This window comes from Manis javanica, chromosome 12 (assembly GCF_040802235.1).
Source record: "Manis javanica isolate MJ-LG chromosome 12, MJ_LKY, whole genome shotgun sequence".
Taxonomy (NCBI): Eukaryota; Metazoa; Chordata; class Mammalia; order Pholidota; family Manidae; genus Manis; species Manis javanica.
In genome coordinates this window covers 33,098,244-33,125,286 of record NC_133167.1, presented here as the reverse complement: position 1 = coordinate 33,125,286, position 27,043 = coordinate 33,098,244, and the positions used below count along the sequence as shown (strand labels likewise).

The window sequence follows — 27,043 nt, the reverse complement described above, 5'->3', positions numbered from 1 at the left end:
TTGAATAAAGTACAGAGAGGAGATCTCACTGTCAAATTCAGGAAGTGCATGGCATCAGTTTTACAATCTAGTGAAACAAACAAACCACCGAACTGTACACTCACACACACACACACACACACACACACACACACACACACATGCAAATTCTCATGAAGAAAGGAGGAAAGAAGGAGGTTACCCTGGACATAATGAGTTCTAAATTCCTGAGCTCAGTTTCCCAAGAAGAGAGCAAATCAGTCCTATAGCTGTGAAAATCTTCCATTATAAATTAACACACTGAGTTACTGGCCTTTTTTTAGCAGCTTTGAATCACCGTTAGTCCCCTATGAGTTTGGTTAACATGATCTCTGGGGTCCCTTTGGGAACACTGATAAAATCAGTTGATCAATTGATTCTCAAAGTTCAGAGCTAAAACTCAAACCCTAAACCATGGATATATATGCACTGTCAGGTCCAGACCAAAACAGTCTCAGCCCCTCTCTTTTTTGCATCCTAACTACAACACAAAAAGTATCCTCTGCAAATGGAGGCAAGTGATAGTGTTGCTATAATCAGGTAAGTTGGAAATACAGGTACCCGTTTAAGCGAGTTTAAAAGGCAATTGAAATAAACATCTATAAAATGGAATTATATTGAATACTTTAGTAACTTTTAAAATGAATCAACACTGTTTGCGACGCCCCACACCCCAAGTTACAGAGCTTTACTTCTTCCATCAGGGGTTACAAGGCCTTCATGGACTGGGAGAAAGGAGAAGGAGACCCTTTTCCATACTATGTCTATGGAGCAGCCTGTTCAGAGGTTGAAATTGACTGCCTGACAGGATCTCACAAGGTAAGTCAAATATAACGTTCCTCTTGGCAGATTAAAAGAACAAGATAGTGTTGCACATTAAATAGCCTCAATTTCATTATATACTATTTGTATGATGAGAACAAGATTCTTTTGTTGAAACCACAATGTTGTTCATGTGAAATCGTCATAAGATTGTGTATCAGTGATACTTTAAAAAAAAAAGAACAAAATTCTTTCAATCCCAAGGGAGTGTATAGAGATCCAGCCTTATCCTGAATTTCCACAGAAAAAGAAGTAGTCAAGAAAGAATTGCTTATGATGGTGGTTGGCAATCGCCAGAGGTCAGGGGGAATGAAGGAGGTCAAAAGGTACAAACTTGCAGTTATAGCATGAGTAAATCATGGGGATGTAATGCCCAATATGCTGACTACAATTAATACTGTAGGGGGATAAAAGGGCACAAAAATTCTCAATGATAATATAAGTTGGTCGCAGGGATGGTAATACAGCATGGAGAATATAGTCAATGATTCTGTAACATCTTTCTGTTCTGACAGATAGTAACCACACTTGAGGGGGTGAGGACTGAACAATATGGGTAACTGTTAAACCACTGTTACATACTTGAGACCAATATAAGATTGTATATCAACTATAATTCAATTAAAAATAAATACAAAATAATACTGTAATACATATTTGGAAGTTGGTAAGAGAGTAGATCTTCAAAGTCCTCATCAAAGGGAAAAAATTTTTGTAACTATGATGGTGATAGAAGTTAACTAGAATTATTGTCATAATCATTTCACAATGCATACAAACATCAGATCATTATGTTGTACAGATGAAACTAATATAACATCAATTATATCTCAATACAAAATAAAATTAAAACGTAGTCAAGAAAGAATTGCTCATGGCAACCTACAATGCCTAGTTTTTTATTCCATTTCAGATAACAAAATCATTTTCTGAAGTTTGTACAAAAAGAAAAAAAAAGGAAGGTCAAGTTATCTAATCTGAAGGAGTAGGTAATTTGGTAAATTGTCTTGAGTAAATATTTTGAAAGCACATAGCAATGTGATAATGTTTCTCCAAAGTCATTTATCCCAAGAGTACTACTGGCCCTAAAGAAATAGATTGGGGGAGTTTGGAGGAGATAGGGAGTGAAAATATTTTTATGTTTGTTATTTAATAACAATGTAAATTCCATCCTATGGAACATCAGGAGTCTTATTTAACCAGAAGTTAGTAACTTCCACCTTAAAGGATAAACCCATGATTATAACCCAGCTACCATCATGAAAACAGAGAGATTACAGAACCCTTAAATAGATGTAGTATAACCCAAAGTATAGTAAATTGTTAAGAAATTTACAGGATGGACTGATGTTCCATACACAAGTTATTCCAAAATCTCCTTGAACCATCTTGCCCAAAACTAGAAATGATCAATTCATGTAAAATAGGAAGGACTTTGGCAATAATGACTTGCATATCTTATCAAAATGTCTTTTATTGCCCATGGTTGGTTAACTTGTTCACCACTTAAATTTTATATAAATAAAATAGAAAATATAGTAAATAAAGGGAAGTCTGGAGAGCAGTTGCCCTCATGTTCCACTCTAGTTCATCCTTAGGACACAATAATTTTATGTCTCCTTTTCATTCTAGATCATTATGAAGAAGTAAACTCATGAAATTAGGACATATATAAATCATGTGCTTATTTTAAAATTGCACTTCCTAAATGCTTTTTACATCATGGTACACATAGATAATGATAATACTTTGCACAGCACTCTGTTACAAACAAGAAAACCATGGTGGCAGGTGACCAGCCTGGGGATCCTGTCCCAGGCCCCCCAAAAAACCCAAGTGTCAGTGTCTTGGCACACCTATAGGTCACTGGAGGGGAAGCTGTTTTTTGGAAATCACTTAGTGATTTCCTCCACCCTGTAGCTGGTGTTGCCAGATTTAGCAAATAAAAATACAAGACACCTAGTTAAATTTAATTTCAAATAAACAATAAATAATTTTCTGGAATAACTATGCTCCATGCAGTATTTGGGACATATTTATTTTTTCTTATTTATACTAAGGCCCTCAGTATAAATCCCTAAAGAAACAAACCTCATAGAGATCATCCAGAATTTATGGTGCCGGAAAAGTTAAGATGTGGTCTTCCCAGTGCCTTCCGCATTACTGTTTAAGGTTGAGTGTTTCAGCATCACCTAGGTCCCCTGAAATAGTTTCTTCTTTTAATTAAAGAGAAATCAGAGAAATTAAATGACCAGCCTTCTTGCTGCTGGCCATTTGTGGTCACTGAACTCAAATGCCTGATGATTCAGTTAGTGTACAGCCATTTGTGGCCATTGTCCAACATCCATAATGCAAAACATGCCAGATTTCAAAATGGAAGTAAAGTGAAGGCCCACCCTCAGGGGGGTCCAAACTCCTGCCCTTTCCAGGCTGACAATGGATGAATGCTGGTTCCAATGTCTTAAATTGTCTGAGAGGCCAACATTTGAATCAAAAGAGAACTGCTGTTCTAAAAGGCTATAAAGAAAGTAGGAGCCCAGGTATTGACCCTAAACAGAGAATAACAATATTGTCAGAACAAGCACTGATGTGGGGGCAGAAGAGAAGCCCAGAGATATTCCTGAGATAGACCACAGGCACGTGAGGGACTTTCTGTGGCTCCTTAACAACCTGCCTGCACAGCTCTGTGCCAAGACGGAAGAGCCAGATTAGTGCCATGTTTCTCAGGGAAGGAAGTAGATTAGCAAAGTCAGAGGTAGTCTCAAGATTTGCCCTTAATACACGCCAAGACCTTGTAAATCCTTAAATTCATACATGCCACTAGGCTATATGATCTCCTCAATAAAATGGCAATAATACCACGTACATCAAACTATCGGGAGGACTAGATGAGCTCATGAATTACATTAGAAAAACCAATCCAGACTGAGAATCATGAATAACCAGGCTCAATTATTTACTAAGTGACACTCAAAGACACCAACATGTCATGGACTTTGGAGTCACTTAAGAAGTGTCCAAACCATGAATGCAAAAGATCTTTGGATTCATTGACAGTCCTAAAACTAAATTTGAAAAGTTCAGCAGATATCTTCCAAACTCTAACGCTGATGAATTTCAATGCACTGTTTATTAACCACTGGAAAAACTGGAGATCATTTGAATAAATCTTAAAATAATCTTTTTAATTAAAGTTTTTATGATTAGGAAATTTTAATTTTTGGCAGAAAATCAGAACGGACATCGTCATGGATGCATGTTGCAGCCTAAATCCTGCCATTGATATTGGGCAGGTAAGTGCTAGCCTACTTAGATGGATGTCACCTTCAGAGAGTCATTGTGGGGTAGGAAGAGGCTGTAGCTCTGGGGAGAAGGCTCTGTTCCCAGCCTGAGGCAAGTCCCCCTTTGAAACCAGTGAAACCCAAATAAGTCAAGGGACAGGGCAGGTTGGGAGGAAGGCTTTTATTCCTCACAGTCACTAGCCAGGCTCAGTGCCATCTGTCTCCTCCCGCCTAGCTCATGTTCTGCCTCCAGGGCCCACTCTCTACTTTCTGTCCACCCCACCTCCCCACCCCCTCGCCCACCTTCTCGGAGGAACTCCATGGTTGAGTCCTTGGTGACTGGCAGATACCAGACCAATTCCCTACCAGGAATGGAGGGAAGGAGACAATGGCTGTTTTCTCTCTACCCCTTACCACAGATAGCCGGGAGGCTCTACGGTGGTAAACACCTATTGATATGTAAATTAGCTAAGGCTAGGTGGGAGATTCTGGAAATTCTGTGATGTACCCCAGAGAGGTCTTCTAAAAAGCATAAAATATCACAAAATTTGACTTTTCCTCCTTCAGATTGAAGGTTCATTCATTCAGGGAATGGGCCTTTATACAACTGAAGAGCTGAAATATTCTCCAGAAGGTGTCCTGTACTCTCGAGGCCCAGATGAGTACAAAATTCCAACCATCACTGACGTCCCAAAGCAGTTCAATGTCTCCCTCTTGCCTTCATCACAAACTCCACTAACCATCTATTCATCCAAGGTAAGCCCCCAAACCTACCCCTGTACAGTGTGATGGGTCAGGCAGCATGGTAAATGAAAGCAGCTGGACAAAATAAAAAATGTCAACCATTGTCAGAACCAGATCACAATAGACTATTAGAATTTGGAGATGAATCACTTTGAGAAAAGTGGGATTCAGAAAAGAAAAATAATCTCCCCCATGGCAATTCAGGGCCAAGGATTTAATTTATTAATATCCTCTTTCACTGAAAACTCTAAAATTCAGCAAGAAGCTTTGATTTGATAGAGCAACATCTTTGCTTAAGACCCTTAAAACTAAAATATTAAATGGGATCAAAGGGACACTGCTGCTGAGACCCTAGAAAGCAGTGGCAGCATGGACTGAGGCCTGGGTACACCTGGATTCCTGCCCCAGCTCCACCAAGTACATATGATCACAGACAAATCCCTCACCTCTAAAAGCCTTAGGGTCTCAGCCATACCCCAAAATGGAACTAGAACAATAGTTCCCAACTGGAAGTAGGGGTAGGGGGTGATTGTTACCCCCAGGGAACATTGGCAATGTCTGGAGACATTTCTGGTTGTCACAACTTGGGGAAGATGTTACTATTATGCATAGAGGCCAGGGATGCTGTGAAACAGCCTTCAGTGCACAAGACAGCCTCCACAACAAAGAGGCAGCTAGCCCAGAACGTCAATAACATCAAGAAACAAAGACACCAATCTTAGTAATGGCTTTAGAGCAGTGAAATTGCAAATTAAAATAAAGAACAGCATTTGTTTGCATTGCTGTATGCAGATTATGTGAAAATCGCCCTCAGAGTAGAAACTTCATTGAAGTTTGAGATATATTGTTAAAATTTTCTTTGAAGTTCTTTTGGGAGACTTCTTACTAGGAATAGCAAATTGATATCTTAAAAAATGAGTCCATGTAAATGGGCTGGAATTTTATCATTTCCAAACTGGAACCCACTTTCAGCCCAGTAATTACTCTGGGTGAATGGTGACGGGGTGGGGTGGGATCAAATTTGAAAAGGGCAGTCAGCAGCACCTTTGGATTCTCATTCTCAAAAGGAAGCTCAGAGCCCACAGACAGCAACTTCCAGGCTGCCGAGAGTAACAGGACAGGCAGGACTCTTGAGTCCTTGTGGCTGTGGCCAGCCATTCATAGGCAGACCCTCAGGAAGTGCCCCATGGAGTGGACTATGCAGTAAAAACAGGTACTTACAGGTTCCAGGCACTGAGCTGGGGGCTTTTGCATTTCCTGAACTTCTCAACACCCTGTAAGTAGGCATCATTGCCTGACTTTCACTGATAAGGGACCTGGGGCTTGGAGAGATGATCTCACCCAGAGAAACACAAGGAGTAAGGGTCAAGGTTCAAACTTGGTCTTTCTAGCTCAGGGTCACAAACTGGAGACCCACTGGCTGAATCTATCCTGCAGATTTGTTTTCTACGGCCAACACAGTATTTTCAAGTCAGAGGATTTTACATTAAAATAAGAATATCTAAATTCTCAAGAACTTGGATAATCTGGTAATTTTGGCTGCTCTCCTGGAAGGCAACAATTAATTAGACCTTGAGACAGCTACCCTTTTAGACGGTAGATGGAGTACCTCTACCTCACCATAATCCCAACTATTCCTTATTGTCCTTATTCCTTACTGTCCTTCACATGCCCACATTACTCATTTATGTTACCTGAGTACTCCTTGCAGATGACGGGCTCTTTCTTGTAGAGTACACGGCCTCCCCTGACTCTGCAGTCATAATTAGGCATTTTTCTCTCTGCACATGAGTTGGGCCTTTCAAACTGTGAATGCATTCAAAAGTGAATGCACGTTTCTAAATAGAGTATCCTCCCCTCACCACACACACACCTTTCCTATAGAACAAAGATTTAACCCAGACATAATTAAAGATATGGAAGTAGGGGTGATGTTGGGATTTTTAAGAGTGCTCAAGCTTCATTTAGCTAGTCAATAAACGTTTATTCAGAATTATTGTGTGCAAGACACTGTGCTAAGGTGTGTGGGGATACAACAGCAAACAAGACCTGGCCTCTGACCGATAGTGCTTATAGTCTAGTACACCAGCTTCTAAAACAAATGTCCTTTCCCAAAACAGCAGCAGACTCACAGAACCCAAGAATGGACTAATGGTTACCAAAGGGAAAGGGACTAGAGAGGGTGGGTGAGAAGGGCATTAAGGGGCATTATGATTAGCACACATAATGTAGAGGGGGGCACGGGGAAGGCAGGATAGCACAAAGAAGACAAATAGTGACTCTATAGCATTTTACTACACTGATGGACAGTGACTGTAATGGGGTATGTGGTGGGGACTTGATAATAGAGGGGAATGTAGTAACCACAATGTTGCTCATGTGAAACCTGAGCATAAGATTGTCTATCAATAATACCTTCATAAAAAAATAATAATAATATAATAAAATAAAGCAAATGTCCTTTCTTGCAGGGCCTGGGGGAGTCTGGAATGTTCCTGGGGTCATCTGTGTTCTTTGCCATCACTGATGCTGTGGCCGCAGCACGACGAGAAAGAGACATACCTGAGGACTTCACAGCAACAAGCCCAGCAACACCAGAGTGGGTTCGAATGGCCTGTGCAGATCGGTTCACAGAGATGGTATGGAATTACTCTTTATTTTCTAAAAGCTGATTTTCTATTTCCTGCTTCTTAGATGCCTTAGTTTAAATTTATAACCTAGTCTGCATCAAATCAAATTACAAAGTCAAATTATAAGATATAAACTAACCAAACTATAAGATGATAAAAATAAATCACACTAACACCTTGTGTATGTGTAATAATTTCAATTTTTTAAAAAGCATTTCCCCATCTGTTATTTAATTTGATTGTCTCAGGACCTTGAAGTAGGATAATTTATCGTGCTTCAAAAATTAATAGCTAAATGTAAAATAACTGTTTTACATTTAAAATGATTTCACCAACTTGTTGCAAGTATTTCCTTCCTCTGTTCTACACAGTCTATTCTACCCTTCAACAAACACAAACACAAAATATAACCCATGGGTCATGTAGCTGTCCTTCATAACATCACTTTCCATGTTCCCCATACAAACATAGAGTACACACACTGTGTCCTTCATTTAGAAACAATGTGATCACATTACCAGCTGCTACCTTTATACTTCATTCCATTTCATGACAATGCCTCCCAGCCCAGAAGAGAGAGGACGTGGGAGCCATCTGCTAGATACACATGCATGCAGCAATCCCAACCTGCTAAGTGGTGCAGATATGCAACCTTAGTGAGGTCACTGGGTACAATTTCCTCATAGCATCCTAACAGAAATAATAACAAAGCAGTTAGCATTGACTGGGCACTGTACTAAATATTTTACATAGATTGTCTCAGGTATAATTCTATCAGGTAGCTACAGTTATTTTCTTCATTTTACTATTGAGGAAATTGAGGTATAGTAATATAGTATATTGACTCCTAGAAAGAAAAGAGGTGATTCTCTACTTCTTAGAAGGGATTTCTATTTTCATACCTATAATAGAAGAAGCTCAAATACTTAACGGACCTTCTCAAAGCAGCCAGCCATAGAGTGAAAGTATAATGTGACCCCAGGATATGGGAATATTGCTTAAAAGGAAGTTTCAGAATTATTCATTCCCTTCTCCTACATGATCCAGTCCTCTTTCCATCTTCAACTATAACTCAACATTTCTTGTACTCCAATAATACAAAATCTCCTCTTTTTATAACCATAACAGCCTACCAATATCTATTTCTTAAACAGAAATGATGGTCAAAAACTCAGTACTTTTCCTTTGGAATTAAATAGAATAATGCATGTAAAAATGCTGTGTAAATACAAGTCACTCTGTAAATATTTAAGTCTCCATCAAATACCCATAATTGTCGATGACTCTTCAAAATATGCCTCCCCAAAGGGGCTTAAAAAGAATTTCCACATTAAATCAAGTTGACCTGCTGAGGGCAGAAAAAACAACTCTTAAGACTAGCAGCCTCATTTTCACAGATAATTAGCTTTAAGCTGCGACTAAAAGCAAACATTGGTAAGAGACTATAGTGGTTTGTTAGAAAAGTTCTGCCCTTTGAACGTTTACCACATCAAAAGCTGTTTATATGTGTGGCTGTGGTTACCCTGATCATACTTGTTGATTGTGGCTTTTATCCATGGACCCTTTCTTAGGTGGTTAACTCCTGGTCAGAACAGTGTTGCTGGGCGGTAGTTTCTGCTCTGAGCCCTGCAGAGCAGCCTGGCTCAGCCAGACATGGCCAGAAACATCATCTCTATATATAATTTCCTTTTTGGTGATGGGAGGAAAAAAGTGTGTTTCTTGGAAAATGTGTTTGTATAGTCATTTAAAATTCATAAGAAAGAAAAAAGAATTTCCCTTAAAGATATACAGAAAATACCTAATTAACACTTTCAAATTAGGACTTTTCCTTAGAAATAGTGATTTTATTTTTAAAAAATCTTTAGGATATTCAGAGACATGAAGGGTTCCAGAGCCTTTAAAATTTGAAAAATACTGCCTTGGAGAATTTGGCAGTAGGACAAATTTTAAAACCTTGTTGTTTTGTTATCACTAGCAGCTAAAGTATTTATTAAAGTAACTACAAAAACATGGTATGTGTGAGCTGCCATATGGGAGGCCATGTATATAGCCAATTAGCAGATTCAATTTCTATCTCCTGGTAGCTAAAATCAGGCAACTCAGCTTAGAAACAGGTCTGTGAACAGGTTTCAGCTCAGCCCACATTTTGTCGGGACAGCTTTATAATGCTGACACATAGGGAATACTTGCAACCACAACAAATGGCTGAGGTCTGGTTTTATAGTAACTTAATGGGAAAAAGTCCTTACATTCTAGGTCAATTCCCAATTCCAAATGGTCATGCCTGTGCTGCTCGGTTATTCTATAAGGTTGGTGAGCATCTAGTTTCCAAAGGCTTTTACCTCCCCCAATCTGCAACCCCTAATACAGCCTCCTTCTACCTCCACTCTTCCCTCTACATCATCACCACACTTGCCATCCCCATGTCTCATTTTCCCTCCCTGCTGCATTTGCATTTCTATTTGCCCACTCTGAGAGAGTGGGCAGCATTAAAAGTGCCACCCGTTGGGTTCAGTAAATGGAGCTCTTCCTGCCAGATGAAGGAGGAGAGGGATGTGAACATTGCCCATGCAGTTTCCGGGCAGCATTTCCTATGAGCAGCCTGGTTTACCTACTCCACTCTCAGCTGGTCTGTCCCCAAATGCTAGTCCTCAACCCCATATACTATGCACAGCCCTGCATTTCTCTGAGCAGGGAGAGATGTACTGCCAGTCCTACAAGATTGCGTTGTATTTCCTTATAGTTCTGGAGCCTACCCACAACAGTGTGTAGAAACAGGCAGTCCCCAGGTCTGTTCTGCTGAAGATAAGCCACGGGTGATTGGCAGGACCTTGAAGCACACCAACACAACCTCACTCACCTGGATTCTGTGAGGCGGAACAGAGGTGCAAACCGCACAGCTCAGGAGATGGCTCCCACTGGAGGCTGCCACGGTGCCTTCCTCAGAACACTGAGTCTCCTGTTCTGTTCCCATGAGATGCACACATACACATACAGACATGCACACATACACACGCTCAGACAGGCATATCCTCTCTTTCTTCACCACATTCTTCTCCTTCATGCCTCTCACAGTCTTGGAAGAGGTTTTATTGGCACTTTAACAGGTGTGAAATTGGTTCCACACTGAACATGCTTGTCAATGGTGCAGGGACTGAATCCAGGCTCTGCAATGCTTGGTGACATGTCACCCAGCGGCCTTTCTTACTACTGTAAGGCATTAAGTGACACTGTTATTGAATGTACATTTTTGTAGCTCAAAACTCTCCTACCTGGACTCCAGAAGGTTACTCCCTTGGTTGGGAGAAGCAGGGGAAGGGAAGAGATAGAAACAGCATCTAAAAAGGAAGAGGGCAAGGCTACAGGCATTCCTCAGATTAAGAGAAGGAATGAGCAATGCAGAATGTGAAATAGGAAACAGGCAGGGACAGCAGTTACGATGCACTGACTCAGCTGAGTGGTTAAGACATGGGCCCTGGAGTCAGATGGGCCTCGGTTAGAATCCCAGCTTTACATTTTTTTATTGTTGTATAATTGGTATATATAATATTATATGTTTCAAGTACACACATAGTGATTTGACAGTTACCTATATTATTAAATGCTCACCCCAACTAGTGTAGTTACTACCTGTCAACATAGATTGTCAGAAACTGTTGACAGAAAGATTACAGAACTATGACAATATTCTCTATGCTGTACTTTCATCCCTGTGACTAATTTATATTATAATTAAGATCTTGTGCCTCTTTATCCCCTTCACCTATTTCACCCACCTACCCCCAACCCCTCCCCTATGGTAACCACCAGTCACTTCTCAGTGTCTATGAGTTTATTGCTGTTTTATTCATTTTGTTTTCTTTTCTTTTTGTATTCCACAAATACATGAAATCGTATGGTATTTGTCTTTCTCCACCTGGATTATTTCACTTAGCATAATACCCTCTAGATCTATCCATGTTGCTGCAAATGGCAGGATTTCTTTAGTTTTTATGGCTGAATAATATTCCATTGTATATATGTACCACATCTTCTTTATCCATTCACCTATTGATGGATACTGTGGTTGCTTCCATATCTTGTCATTGTAAATAATGCAGCAATGGACATAAGGGTGGATGTATCTTTTTGAATCAGAGATTTTGTTTTCTTTGGGTAAATTCCTAGAAGTGGAGTTACTGGACCATATGATATTTCTATTTTTAGGTTTTTGAGGAAACCCCATACTGCTTTCCATAGGGGCTGTACCAATTTGCCTTCCCAAAAACAGTGTAGGAGTGTTCTTTTACCTCCACATCCTCACCAATACTTGTTTTTTGTCTTTTGGATAGTGGCCATTCTGACTGGTGTGATGTGATAATCTCCTTGTGGTTTTGATTTGCATTTCCCTGATTAGTGATGTGGAGCATCTTTTCGTGTGCCTATTGGCCATCTGTATGTCTTCAGAAAATTGTTCATTCAGGTCCTTTGCACATTTTTTAATTGGGTTATTGAGGTTTTTTTGGTATTGAGATGAATGAGTTCCTTACATATTTTGGTTGTTAACCCCTTACCAGATATATCATTTGTTAACTTATTCTCCCATACTGTAGGTTGCCTTTTTGTTTTGTTGATGGTTTCCTTTGCTGTACAGAGCTTTTCAGTTTGATGTAGTCCCACTTATTTTTGCTTTTGTTTCCCTTCCCCAGGAAGATGTATACAAAAAAAATTACTCATGCTTATGTTCAAGAGATTTTTGTCCATTTTCTCCTTAGAGTTTTATGGTTTCATGTCTTACATTTAGGTCTTTAATCCATTTTGGGTTTACTTTTGTGTGGGGGGTTAGACAGTAATCCAGTTTCATTTTCTTGCATGTAGCTGTCCAGCAGTCCAAACACCAGAGAAGAGACTGTCTTTTCCCCATTGTATATTCATGGCTCATTCATCATATATTAATTGACCATATATGCATGGGTTTATTTCTGGCTCCCTATTCTGTCCCATTGATCTATGGGTCTGTTGTTGTGCTAGTACCAAACTATTTGATTACTGTAGCTTTGTAGTATAGTTTGAAGTCAGGAAGCATGTTACTCCCAGCTTTGCTCTTCTTTCTCAAGATTGTTTGGATTATTCAGGGTCTTTCATAGTTTCATATAAATTTTAAGACTATCTGCCCATTGAAAAATGTCATTGGTATTATGATACAGACTGCATTGAATCTAAATTGCTCTGGGCAGTATGGCCATTTTGACAATATTAATTCTTCCTACCCATAAGAATGAGATAGATTTCCATTGATTTATGTCTTCTTTAATTTCTTTCATCAATATCTTACAGTTTTCAGAGTACAGGTCTTTTGTGCCCATAGTTTGGTTTATTCCTGGGCACTTTATTATTTTTGATGCAATTGTAAATAAAATTGTTTTCTTGATTTCTCTTTCTGCCAGTCTGTTGTTAGTATAGAGGAATGCCACAGATTTGTGTGTATTTATTTTGTATCCTGTGACTGCTGAATCCAGTTATTAGCTCTAGTAATCTTTTGGTAGATTCTTTAGGGTTTTCTATAGATAGTATCATATCAACTACAGATAGTGACAGTTTTACTTCTTCCTTACCAATTTGGATGGATTTTATTTCTATTTATTGTCTGATTGCTATGGCTAGGACTTCCAGTAGTATGTTGGATAAAAATGGTGAGAGTAGGCATCCTTGACTTGTTCCTCATCTTAGAGGAAAAGCCTTTGGCTTTTGGCCATTGAGTACGATGTTAGTGTGGGTTTGTCATATATGGCCTTTATTATGTTGAAGTATGTCCCCTTTATGCCCATTTTGTTGACAGTTTTTTGTCATGAATGGATGCTGAATTTTTTTTTTTTTTTTGAGAGGGCATCTCTCATATTTATTGATCAAATGGTTGCTAACAACAATAAAATTCAGTATAGGGGGGTCAACGCTCAATGTACAATCATTAATCCATCTCAAGCCTAATTCTCGTCAGTCTCCAATCTTCTGAAGCATAACGAACAAGTTCTTATATGGTGAACGAATTCTTACATAGTGAATAAATTCTTACATGGTGAACAGTACAAGGGCAGTCATCACAGAAACTTTCGGTTTTGATCATGCAATATGACCTATAAACAATCAGGTCAAATATGAATATTCGTTTGATTTTTGTACTTGATTTATATGTTGATCCCACATTTCTCCTATTATTATTATTATTTTTATTTTTAATAAAATGCTGAAGTGGTAGGTAGATGCAAGATAAAGGTAGAAAACATAGTTTAGTGCTGTAAGAAGGCAAATGTAGATGATCAGATGATCAGGTGTGTGCCTATGGACTAAGTATTAATCCAGGCTAGACAAGGGCATCAAGACATCCACGGATGCAGAAGATTTCTCTCAAAGCAGGGGGGGTGAGGTTCTGAGCCTCACCTCTGTTGATCCCCAAATTCTCACCTGATGGCCCCCCTGCGACTGTGCCTGTCTTAGGTTGTTCCTCCCTTGAGGAATCTTACCCGTCTCTGGCTAACCAGTCATCTTCCGGGGCCATACAGGGAAATGTAAAGTTGGTAAGTGAGAGAGAAGCCATATTGTTTGCAAAGGTTAGCTTTTTACTTCTTTGCAGATTTATGCCCTGTGGCTTCTATGCCCAGCACTTGTCTCGAGGTATCTTTACCACCTGGAGGAATTATGATACTCGGTAAATTCGATATGAGGCACAAATTCTATTTAAGGGTTGTAATTAGGAAGGAAGAAGAAAAGCTATAGATGTAGCATATGAAGGAAACTTGGGAGGATTGATTATTTCTTTGACATATCTTCTTGTATAGTACCTTAAGTATGTATAGGTTTTAAACTACTAACTAATTTGCACACATATATTAACATAATAGGAATACGGTGACATAAACAAAGCAAGTCTATAATTACCATCCATCTCCAGTGAAGCCAAGAAAACCATTTAGGCACCCTAGGCATTTGTGAAAATTTATCTATGATATGATGGATATTGTCCAACTGTACTTGAACCATCAGACAAATTAAAGCAGCCCATTTCTGGGATCTGTTCACATCCCATATGTTCTTTTAACCATAGATAGTCTATAGTCATGAGATTTTGGAGTGCTACAACTTGCACCCCTCCCAACTCCTGGTTGAGTTCCAACAGTACAGATCCGGTCAAATTCGTTGTCTCTCTGTATGCACATGCCAGCCTAGACATCTCCCTCCTCATTCTTATGGCAAGTCCAGGAGATGGTGGGCTGGATGCAGCCACAACCGCAGCATCGTCCGGATCCCTGTGGAGGCTTTTTGATGATCATCCCCCGGCACAAGTCCTCCAGAGAGTGCTGATGCCGGAAGCTCCTCCTCATATCGTATCTTAGTTCATTTTCTGGGTATCCAAGCTAGGCCTTGATCTTCTGCATAGAAACAAACAGACCCTTTGCCCACACTTTGACATGCCCTCTATACCACTGTGCAGAACTCATTGGAGGTCAGCACACAGTAACTGCTTTTTTTTTTTTTTAAATTAAGAGAAAGGAATATTATCAGAAAAGAGTACCTCCATAGCTGATCATCTGACACCCTTTAAGTGATCAACATTAAGGATATTTAAAGCATGCGTTGATCTTTGATTTACCAATAGTTTTATCCTGTTAAGGAGTAATCCCCCTTTTCCTTCTTTCTTTCTTTTTTTTTTTTTTTTTTTAATTTTTAATCTACACTTACATGAAGAATACTATGTTTACTATGCTCTCCCCTATATCAGGTCCCCCCTAACAACCACATTACGGTTACTGTCCATCAGCTTATGGATGCTGAATTTTTTTAATGCATTCCAGCATTTATTGAGATGATCATTATGATTTTTATCCTTCCTTTGTCAATGAGGCATATCACATTGATTGATTTATGAATATTGTACCATCCTTGCATCCCTGGAATAAATCCCACTTGTTCATGATGGATGATCCTCTTGATGTATTTTTTATTTCAGTTTCTTAATCTTTTTTGAGGATTTCTACATCTATGTTCATCAAGGGTATTGCTCTAAGTTTTCTATTTTTATAATGTTTTTATCTGGTTTTTTTTATTAGAGTGATGTTGGCCTTATAGAATGGGTTTGGAGTATTCTCTCCTCCAATTTTTTTGGAATACTTTGAATATTCCCAGTTCTACCTTTGATGATTTATTAAACATCTCTGACCATTCCAGTTTCCTTATCTAAAATGTGGGAGAGGTATGTGGAGATAATCATTCTACTTAATTTATAGGATTGTTGTAAGGAGTAAGTAACACATGAAAAACATTTAACAAATGTCATACATAGTAATACCAGTCAACACATGATGCTGCTGCTGATGGAGTCAGAAGCCCACAGGACCATCTTCAAGTTCAGTGATTTGTTAGATGGACTCACTGAACTCAGAAATGCTATTACATTCATGTTATGGTTTATTACAGTGAAAGGATACACGTTAACATTAGCAAAGGAGAAAGGCATACATGGCGGTGTCCAGTAGAGACCAGGTCCAAGCTTCCAGCTGTACTCTCCCGCTGGAGTCACACATAACATCACTTAATTCTCCCAGCAACTATGTGTGAGAATATACACAAAGTATTGCCAAGCAGGGAAGCTTACCTGAGCCTTTGTGTCCAGGGTTTCATAGGCACAGAACACCTAGATAGCCAGCCTTAATGATCCCAGCCCTTTTAGAGGTCAAGTAATATCACATGGTCCAAGGCCACAGATAAACAAAAACACCATTTTCAGGCAGGATATTTCAAGGACTTCGGTGTTATCTCCCAGGAGCTGGTCAAGGGCTAAACCTTTCTTTGGAATGTAGAATGTTTGGACAATCCAGGCTTGCTGAGGTAATCCTTTATTGCACAATGATGATGATGAAGAATTCTGGGTTGAGGGCAGCTACCTTTGACACCAATTAGACTGGACCCAGATATATTTCAGAAACTGAGATTTAACTAAAAGAAGAATTAGTCTAACAGTCATAGTAAGTACATTGCCTTAATTATATCTATAAGAACCTACCAAGGAGAAGGACGAGCCAGGAGGAAGGGGATGATGGCACCAAGCAAGGCATAAGATAAAGGGAAGATCACCAAAGCCAGTAAAAACAGTGTATCCAGGGCTGGGATATTTGAGACCAAAAAAGAAAGTTATCTCCTCACTCAAGGAATTAGGGAGTAAGAGACTCAAGAAGGCTGGGGTATCAAGAGAATGAATGTTGATCCGAATCTCAAAGCAGAAGGGTATCCCAGGAACCTGGTCTGGTTTTGGAAAACACTAAACCCCATCTTCTATAATAGAAGAGTTGACCTGAATTGACTTCAGTCAAGACTGAGGAGCTTTGTCCGGTGTCCAGCCCAGTGTAGGTGGAACAGGCTGATTGTAAAGATGATAGCCAAGCAACTCTGACAGCAGTTATTAAGTAGAGAATAAGGGAAGTCCCTCTGAGAAGGCCAAACCTAGCCCTCCATTTACATTTCTAAGAGCACACAGTAAGAATAGAACTTGTGATGATACCCTGACAGGTTAGGAGTTGGGCTGTTTTTTGTTTGTTTTTGTTTTTGTCTTCTTTTTGTATTTTTATGAAATACTAGGAGAAAAGCTTTTCAGAATCTTTATGACTTTTCATCATCTATGGAAAGTTTAACACCTTTATAACTAAAAGTCAACCTTTCAAAAATGTAACAGCAGAGGGGAGAACTGTATGTTCTGCTTTTTGGGCAAACCTAAGAGAGAATTCCAGCAGAGAAGATGAGAATTGAGGGCCACAAGGAAGAAGTATAAACAAGCCAAGTTCTTGGGGCTTGTAGCCCAGGGCGATGAAATGAGCCTGGGCTTTGAGGAGCAGGGGCACTGCACCACACAGTCATGGGGCTAAAGGTGTAGAGAGGGTTGTTCTCAGGTCATGGCAGAGAAGTCCAGGTGTACAGGCTCCAACCCAAATAACTGTCATTCTAACCACTTCCCCTTCTATCCACCTCCTCATACATTTTTATAGGATATATATTTCCCTTTGGGATTCACATCTGGGAAGCAAAGATAGGTAACTAATCCAGGTGCCCTCTTAGCAACATTAAGTGTAGCAAAGATTCCCAACATGGACCCACTGTATTTTCAGAGTTGTCACTTGAAAGGAATGATACAGTTCCATTCCCCAGGAATATTTTGCCTCCTCCCATCAGAAAATTTTTCAAAACCTGCAGGTTTGACATCATCCTCCTGATGAAATGCTGCAATGCTATTCTAACATTAAGTATTTAATTTGCTTTCTTTCTCAGATCCCAAGAGATGACCCTAAGACATTTAAACCTTGGTCTATCCCTATAGCATAACAAAGCTGTCATTTCCTAAAAGGTAAGATCAATAAGCTAAAAGATAATTACTCAAAAAGAAAAAAAAGATCAGCCTGTCCAGCAGTTCAAACTGTGTTTTATGGAACTTCAGGATTGCAATTTGTATATAAAGTTTCATTTTGAAATCTCATCCAGCATTTTAATCCTTTAACACTAAACATGCATAGTCTTCAATGCTGACAAAAAAAGATAGGGTGTTCTACCCAACAAAGCAGCTTTTCTTATTTAAAAATAAAAATAAAAATGAGAATGCTGTGGATTGAGATATTTTAAAGATCCTACTCACCAATCCTTTTGAGACTCACAACTTGAGTGCAAAACACTATTAAAATCTATTGATGAACACATTTATAATTAACTAGTGCTATTTGGAAGAGTCATCTATTCGTATTCATGGAGTTTAACTGATACAGTTTTGTACTACTGCTTAATACAAAATGCAAAGCACTGAAACCTTTGGAGAAAGGCCACCAAAACCGTCTGGGAAATTGATGCAAAGAGAAGAATATATTTTTTCATTGTTGGAAAAGTAAACTTCTGGTTTTCTCCACTTCAGAAGAACTGAAAGCAAAAGAGAACCACATCATAGATTCAGATAAAAAGTTTTTTCACCTAACTCTAATTTTCCAACTAAATGTCTAAGACAACCCAAAAGTATTAACATATGTATAACTCCATTGTGCTTTGTCAGATAAGAATGTGCATTGATAGTTTTGCTCTAGCAGACCAGATGTTGAGATTTTTGTTTCTCCTTTAACAATAACAATAAAAATAAAAATCAACATTTGAAAGTATATTTTAAATTATTATAAAATAGTAATTTAGAAACCTACACCCAGGTATGGAGTGCAGAATACCTGAGTTCTTTATTCTCTCTACCACTCTCTTTCCAAGCATTAAAGTTAAATGTGGATATAATGACAAATCCATTTGAATTCCTAAATAAAACCAGATATGCAAAGTGCTAGCATTGTGCCTGACACTAGTACTCAATAAAGAAAAACTATGGTGTGTGTACACACACACACAGACATACTAAAAATAAATACCAAATTTAAACAAATTAAAGTTAACCATGAGTGAACTGGGATGTCAAAATTTTGTACAGACTTTAAAGACCATCCTCAGGTTGTAAGACAAATTCAAAAAACAAAACAAAAAGGACCTCTTGCTGCTTCTGTATCAGAATTTTTTCCAGCTTGCTGTGCAATTTAAAAAAATGTAGTTACAAACTGCATTCTGTCTTTTACTGTCATCCTTTACCCACAATTTCAAATTTTTATATTATTCAAAGTACCGTAATTGTTCTCACATATCTGCTTTATAAGCAAGTGTTTGTGTTCCCTTAATATTTTAAACTTCTGCTAAAAATCTGTGAAAACCTCTGATCTCATCCAACTTTTTATTTTATAAATGAAGACATGGAGGTCAAGGAAGAAATAACCACCTAAATGTACTTATTCATATCCGTACAGTTTACCAATCCAATTTTTCAACAATTTGTTCTCCTCACACACAAAAGTTGAGGGATTTACACACTTTCATTATTATTTTCTTTTGTTTTTTAGATGTTTTCATTTTCACAAGTGAGAAAATGGCTTGTTAATCCCAACTGGACTCCAAATTGAAATCCTTACACTGGTGCAGGGGGAAAAAAAGGACACAAAATTTAGAAACATTATTCAAATCTGATTATATTAACAAAGTGAATCATTATTTACTTAGCCTTTCTAGCCTAGAGGCCACCAAATACTGTAATACCCATAGCAAGTAAGTTCAATGCTGATTTGTTTCTGAAGATATCATGTAAATATTTCTGTAAAAGCAAATTCTTCCTTTCTGTGTCCATCCGATCTAACTGAACTAGTAATACAGGTTACAACCCCAAAATGGACATTTTTCAGTACACAAACGTGATCACTTTTCCCAAGGATGTGTTTCATTCAGGGGCTACAGGTAGGGACACCACATGAGTTCTGCAAGGTTTTGTTCTGTATTGTTTTTACTGTGGATTACCTACAGGTCTGTGTATGTGCATTTGACAGCAAAGGAATGGTATGCTTCTCATGTAGAACCACTCTTCAACTAGTTAACATTCTTTTGGAATTTGGAGGGAAAAATCAATGTAAAAACATTTTCAATGTATTATCACAAAACCTTTTATTTTTTTTAATTTGTGAAAAACAGGAATCTGGTATCAGAGTTTCAGAAATGCTTCACTGCTCAGTTTCTCATATATTGAAGTGGGTAACAGAGTCAAAGAGTTCTAAGTTATAATCTCCCCTAATTTGTGGTTTAAAATATACAGGATCTCCCAAATTCTATTAATCTGAGTTTTAGGGGCTTTCATTGGAAGAGAAACCAGTGTATGAATTTGGCCTTGTTTAACAAGAAAGTTAGCAGTTAAACTGACACTCTAGCCAGAATTCACATGATCAGGTCCTTTGTGTGCAGTGATTCCTGAAGTGAATGAGGGAGGGGAGGCCACTTGATGACTGGGAAAAGAAGGCAAAGATTAGGCATGCAGTACAGCCTGAAGGAGGCTGAAGGTCACCAGAGGCAATGGCCACATCTGATTGAAGGCACTGGGACACAGCTGTCCACGGGCCCATCCACTGACTTGGCATGGGCCACAGGAGTCCAAGGGAGGAAGACAGGAGCTCAGAGAAAAAGGAGACGGTGGCAGAAGGGTCACAGGCAGAACAAAAATTATGCAAGACTTTTGTTCACATGAACAGAAAAGCTGGGGTACTTAGTGGGAGTAGAAAGAAGTTAAAAATAACAAAAATAGTTTTGGCTCTTGAAAATCTTGAATTGTGTGAACTATTATGAATGTGAGAAATTTGTTTTATCATGTGTATCATTTCACATGGAGATAAATATAATTTGTATTATTTTAAACGTGGTCTATTAGGGCTACGGATGAATACTGGGCATTTATTTTCCATTTGCCACAGTTGAGAACTGTAAAGCACTAAAAATAGAGAGGTCTGCATAAAAATCATTCATGTAAGCTGATGCACTAAAATCTAGATGGCATGGGTATAAATAAAATGCTCTTTTGAAACCACATACTTGAAACCAGTTTTTCGGGCTCAATAAGCACTGTTAAAGGATGAAGTTTCCTAAATTTTTTGAATAAGTAAAACATGCTCACAGTTCAAAAATATAAAAATGTATATGGTGCAAAGACTTACTCTTGGACCATCCCCATCCAGCCCCTTCTCACACAAGCACAGAGTGTAATCACTTTTATTAGCTGTTTTTTTTCCTTCAGCAATAGTTGGTCCCAGAAAGCCAAGCCACTTGTCAAGATTAAAGCTACTCTCAGCTTGTCCCACACATGGATTGGACACAAGGCCAAATGTCAGGATGTTAGGGGAAGTCCAGGGTGACAGGACAGGCACCATTCACATCCCAGGACTACACCTGCTGAGCTCACTGAGCGAGGTACTATTCCCTCGCTTTCTGTCCAGACAATTCCACCTCTCCCGTGTCAGCAGTGCCCTGGCCCCTAAATAGTGAGGAACTGTCACCCTCTTGGGCTTTGCTTCTAGCCCTCTTGTTTCCTCTCCCTGGCTTTCTGCTCCGGGGGACAAGAGACATCTGTATTCTTGCTCCCTGAGCCTGGGTTCTCTGCGTGGGTTTTTTTTCATGTAAAGGAAAAAACATTCTGTTCCCAGCACCATCCTGGAACAGTGAAAATGAACACTTGATCTATCTCAGATAATTGGGTAGACAACAGCAAAAAGATAGCTAATTCATACAATGCCCAAAAGAAGTAAAAAATTTAGGTGGAAGTAGTTGGAGACAGAAAATAAAGGCATTCTCACAGTCTCCCTATGTAGTCTTGAATGAGTCGATGTTAAAATAAACAAGAGTGTTCTTGGCGTGGCCACCACAGTAGGACAGATGCCCCATACTCTCTTCACTTCACATTTAGGTCATGTCACCAGCTATCTAACTGGTCTTGCTCCAAATCATTCTGCACATGTTACCAGGATAATCTTTCTCAACATCTGTAACCACCGGTCCTCACTGGGTGAAAGAACAGCATTCAATGGGACAGCCTTCTTCCCAACAGGACCATGTTACCATTTGTGTAGTGGTCACCTGTTGTTTTCATCTGTCATTTCCTTTGGGAAGTCACCTGTCCTCTGCTCCATGTGTTCCAGGAGAGCCGCTGGGAAAGGCACAGGATAAGCTGAGTCAGGGTCTCTCTCCTGAGATTTAGACATCTTGAGTAAAGTGTACAAGGTTTAAAGTCCAGTGGAGCAGATTGCCTGGGTGCCTGAGCTGTGGATAGTAAGTCCATAAGCTTGTTGCTGAGAACCTCAGAGGTGCCCTGTCTTTATGCACCTCAAGGCATGCTTCGTCAGCTCTGCCCCCAACTCCATGAGTTAGCCAGTATATTTCCAACAGTATTAGTTTCCTAGGACTGCTATAACAAGTTACCACAAATTGGCTGGCTTAAATATTTATTCTCACAGTTCTGGAGCTAGGAATACAAAATCTGGATGTTGGCAGGGCCACGGGTCCTCAGAAGGACGCCTTCCCTGCCTGTTCTCGTGGCTCCTGGTGTTTTGGCCTGCAGCATGTCATTCCAGTCTCTGCCTCCATCACCACATGGTGTTCTTTTCTGGGTGTTTGTGCACAACTCACTCTCTCCTTTCTATTATAAAAACACCAGTCATTGGATTTAGGGGGTAATCCAATGTGACCTCACCTTAGCTTAACCAATTACATCTGCAAAGACCCTTTCCAAACAAAGTCATATTCTGAAGTTCCAGGTGGACATGAATTTAGGGGAAAACTATCCAACCCACTACCCTGGTAGACCTTCTTGTTGGGCTACCAGATACAGTGTAGGGGTAGAAGTGACCCTTCCTCCTCTAGGCCCTTACTGTGCCTGGTTCTTCTACCATACCATCTATTTGTCCACATGTACATCCTCCCTTTCTAGACTATAGCCCCTCTGACTGACATATTTTTATCCCAGAAAGACCTGGGAAATCTTCCAAGACCGTTTTAATACTACATTTTTTTCCTTTTTTATTATTTTGTTATCATTAATCTACGATTACATAAAGAACATTATGTTTACTAGGGTCCCCCCTTCACCAAGTCCCCCCAACAAACCCCATTACAGTCACTGTCCATCAGCGTAGTAAGATGTTGTAGAATCACTACTTGTCTTCTCTGTGTTGCACAGCCCTCCCTAGGCACCCCCCCACATTATACATGCTAATCGCGTTTTAATACTACATTTTAAGAGTAGAACTTGAAACGCATTATTAAAAAAAGGGTTTGGATTTTTCTCATCAGATAAATTTACATTAAATTTACTTCATGGTAGTCCACAGCCTTCTTTGGAAGAACGATAATCATCAATTACATTATAGTTAGCTTACTTTGAAAGTAAAACTGTCCTTCACAATGTTTCTGTGAAGAATTAAAAAATACATGTGCAATGGGTAACTGCTGAACCACTGTGTTGTATACATAAAACCAGTAATAAGGTTGTATATCAATGATACTTCAAATTTTTTTTATTGAGGTATCATTCACATACAATCTTACGAAGGTTTCACATGAGCAACATTGTGGTCACTACATTCACCCATATTATGGAGTACCCCCCAAACACCCCACTGCAGTCACTGTCCAACAATACTTCAATTAAAAAAATAATACATGCAAAAATATTTTTTGTAAATAGTATCATCCTCTATAAGTGTAAGGTCTACAGTGGCCACTGTATTACTAACAGCAGTGTGCACACCAAGTAGTAGGAGTAGTAATACTACAAGTGTTGTATCATTCTACTGCTCCTATTACCCTACCATTGCTACTAATAATAATAATAATAAAATAAAAATAAAGCAGTGACTAAGTTCTGTTTAGTTTAGTTGCTTTTTCATTTTTGGGAAATAACTTTACATCATGCAGAGGCTCTCAAAAAGTGACATTTGTGTTTATAAAGAAATCAAAGATAACCATCTACATATGCCAAGCAACAGTTCAACATACATTTGAGATAATTTTCTAACACAAGAGATGTTTAGACCTCTGTCACCAATAAGATTTCTTGATGTTCTGTTGCATTTTACTATATTAAGAGTATGAACTAATAAGTAATAAACAGTCTTTCCTAAATAATCCTGTATCTAACAATTATACCACATGCCATCACAGTTAACCTTGTTTGGTTTGTTTGTTTATAATGAGTTTCTTGAATGTTACATAACGTGGAATGTAGATATTATGGTCATCCAAAATATTACTTATTTGGCAGGCCAACTCTATAGTCTGAATAAACACTTCACAAGAGCAAGCAATTTTCACCTTAACCTACCATTATTCCCATGGATTGAATGCCAGGTTTCCTGAATCCTGAAGCCTCAAAAATCTAAATAATAGAGTTTGTTTAAAAGGGGAGATATCAGCCTCTTAAAATAATTATTTAATTACCAAATTCTATTAAAATGTTCAGGTAATTGACAATGCTTAATTTTTATCTTTCATTATCTTGATCATAACAAATATTAATAGTAAATATCATTATGAGTCAAATAACTATTAAAATCATTCTTGTAGCAAGTGAAAGTAATGTTATATTTGAGATATGTAGCAGCTACTTAACATATTTTCATCTAAAATGAAATTATTTGAAAGCTCACTGCACCTCAAAGCCTTTTCATTGTATAAATCTGTGAAGCCTAGGAAAATACTTCGTCACACAAATACAAACATATATCTATACATACATACGTTTGTATGAGTGTGTGTGTAAATATTTATATATATGAAATGTGTATGTGTATATATATATATATGTGTGTGTGTGTGTGTGTGTGTGTGGTATAATTCTATATATGAAACAGTATTTAAGCAAAGTTCATAAGGTGTTTACAATCTCCTGTCCAAAGCATAGGAGCATAAATACTTATCCGAGATCAAGGGAAGCAATGTGCTTTTTGAAACAGGCCCTTGGCATCTTCCTAGCTGTTGGAATAAAGACCTATTGTTACTTGCCTTTGAAAAAGAAACATATATCTACTTATTTCCACCACCAGAGTTAAAAGAAATATCAAGTTCACATGTTGCATCTAGCACCTATCATCTAAATAAGTCAAAATTTTAAACCCAAAAGTCCTATGGGGAACTTGGCAATGGCAGAGTGAACAAGTGAACACATCAGCAAATCCTCTCTCTAAAAACAACTATGAAACTGGGCAAAATAGTCTAAAACTATCACTTCAGAACTCCTGAAACCAATCAAAAGCCAACAAGTTGAGAGGTGATTATTCATGAAAAACTTCTAAAGTAAGAACAGAGGGTCTGTGGCATCCTTTTCTAGAAAGAAATATAAAATAGAGTGGAAATCAATGAAATAAAAAACAAAGCCAAAATATAGAGAAAAATCAATGAAACCAAAAGATTTTGTAACAAAACTGACAAACCTTCGGCTATACTGACCAAGAAAAAAAAAGACACAAATTACCAAAAGCAGTGAAATAAGGGACATCACTACCAACTTTACAGATAGTAAAAGGATTGTAAGATAATTTTATGAACAACTTTATGCCAACAAATTAGACAATTTAGATGAAATGACAAATTCCTAGAAAGATACAAATTATAAAAGCTGACTCACAAAGAAATAGAAAATCTGAACAGATCTGTAGGGAAAATGTAAGTTTCATGGCCAGGATCCTCACCTGATATCCATAGTGTACGTGTGATGAGATCATACTTGGTCTACTGCACAGGTGCATGCTTGCATACCCATTGGCAAAAGCCATTACTGCCCAGTTCTCCTGGTGCTGAGCGCCAAGCCTAGCGAAGAGACCTAGAGCAGGAGAGAGGAGAGCAAAGGCTGGAGGAGAAGGCAGAGCCTGGAGCCAAGGCAGAGACTGAGATGGGCTTGCTGCATGCAAAGGCAGATGTGATTCCAGCACTTGACCTGCCACTGTGAGACTAAAGCTTGGTATGATGAGCCCCTTTTCACCCCTAACATTCCATTGTTGTTATTCTGTCTCACTGAATCCAGAGTAAACATGCCTGGGGCTGAAACCTTCAGGTGAGACAGATCTATAACAAGTAGGAATTGAATTAATAATTTAAAATCTTCACACAAAGGAAACACAGCTTTACGGCTTCACTGAATTCTATCAAATATTTCAAAAGGAAATAATACCAATCCTACACAAATGTTATGAGGACTGCCAGGAGTTAATATTTTTATTCATGAAATAAATATTAAATAAAAGTAGGAAAGCCAGTCTGGCCTGTCAATGATGAAGAAAAGTTCCAACGTACTTTGTAAAGACATTGTGTTGAATGTTGCTAATATTTTACCCCAAACTTCATTTACATGATGGTGTTTGCAAGGTTAGCTATTACAGAACTCTTAACTGGGCACTTAAAATCTCAATACCACAGTCTTGCATAGCACTAGCAAAATAAAAGCCAATATGAGAAAGGCTTGGGCTTTGTCTATCAGACATTTTCTCAGATCTGATTTACCCCTCCTCTCCTTGCTCATCCTTTACATTAGCACAGCACTTATCAGGTAGGTCTATAATATACTGCTGGGAACTCCAGTGAGTTCAAGGATACCAGTAACAAGACTTCAAAAAGATAAAGAACCTCAATTATGAGAGTTAAAAGGGTCTTAACGATCATGTAAGGTATTGGTACTCACATTTGACAGAGAGGTTAAGAGACTTGTATGAATATTCCAAAAGTCCTATAAAAAAACCAGCTTGAACTTCCTTGTTACCCTTGTTTCTCCTGTATGATCAAGTCTATGCTCCTGATAAAAGTACTGGCTTTATCAAATTCACTCCATACTTACGAAAGCATAGTGCTTGCCATAAATTGAGGCAGTACTGAAATGAGAAAGAAATGGTCATTGCCATCAAGAGTTCAGTTTAGGAGAAAGATAAGACAATTGCAAGTATAAAAGTAGATCAAACATCAGAAAGAAAGTACATTGTGCAAAGGGAATTGAAAAAATGTGTTCACATCAGCTGCTGTGACTAAGAAAAGCTTAAGGGAAGAGGCAGTACTTGAGTAAGGCTTGAAACAGAAAGTAGGGTTTTGACAGAACATGAGGGAAGGACATCTCAAGAGAAGGAAGACACAGTGTGTGTGTCCAGTCTAACTAAATCATAA

At 38.6% G+C, this 27,043-nt stretch overlaps 1 protein-coding gene and 1 long non-coding RNA gene across 2 annotated transcripts in view; one reads left to right on the top strand and one right to left on the bottom strand.

Moving 5' to 3' along the window:
* LOC140844996 (uncharacterized) overlaps positions 1–16,486 on the bottom strand; it is a 32,971-nt gene extending 16,485 nt beyond the window's left edge. Inside the window, exon 1 of the long non-coding RNA XR_012123613.1 lies at positions 16,125–16,486. This is a non-coding gene — a long non-coding RNA (uncharacterized lncRNA). The remainder of the gene's footprint in view (positions 1–16,124) is intronic.
* LOC108391581 (aldehyde oxidase 2) overlaps positions 1–20,942 on the top strand; it is a 73,728-nt gene extending 52,786 nt beyond the window's left edge. The window contains exons 31-36 of the mRNA XM_017651224.3: positions 723–837; positions 4,068–4,133; positions 4,689–4,877; positions 7,337–7,504; positions 17,789–17,864; positions 19,432–20,942. Coding sequence (XP_017506713.3) covers positions 723–837; positions 4,068–4,133; positions 4,689–4,877; positions 7,337–7,504; positions 17,789–17,842 — 592 coding nt within the window. The 3' untranslated portion in view covers positions 17,843–17,864; positions 19,432–20,942. The remainder of the gene's footprint in view (positions 1–722; positions 838–4,067; positions 4,134–4,688; positions 4,878–7,336; positions 7,505–17,788; positions 17,865–19,431) is intronic.
* Positions 20,943–27,043: the final 6,101 nt, after the last annotated feature.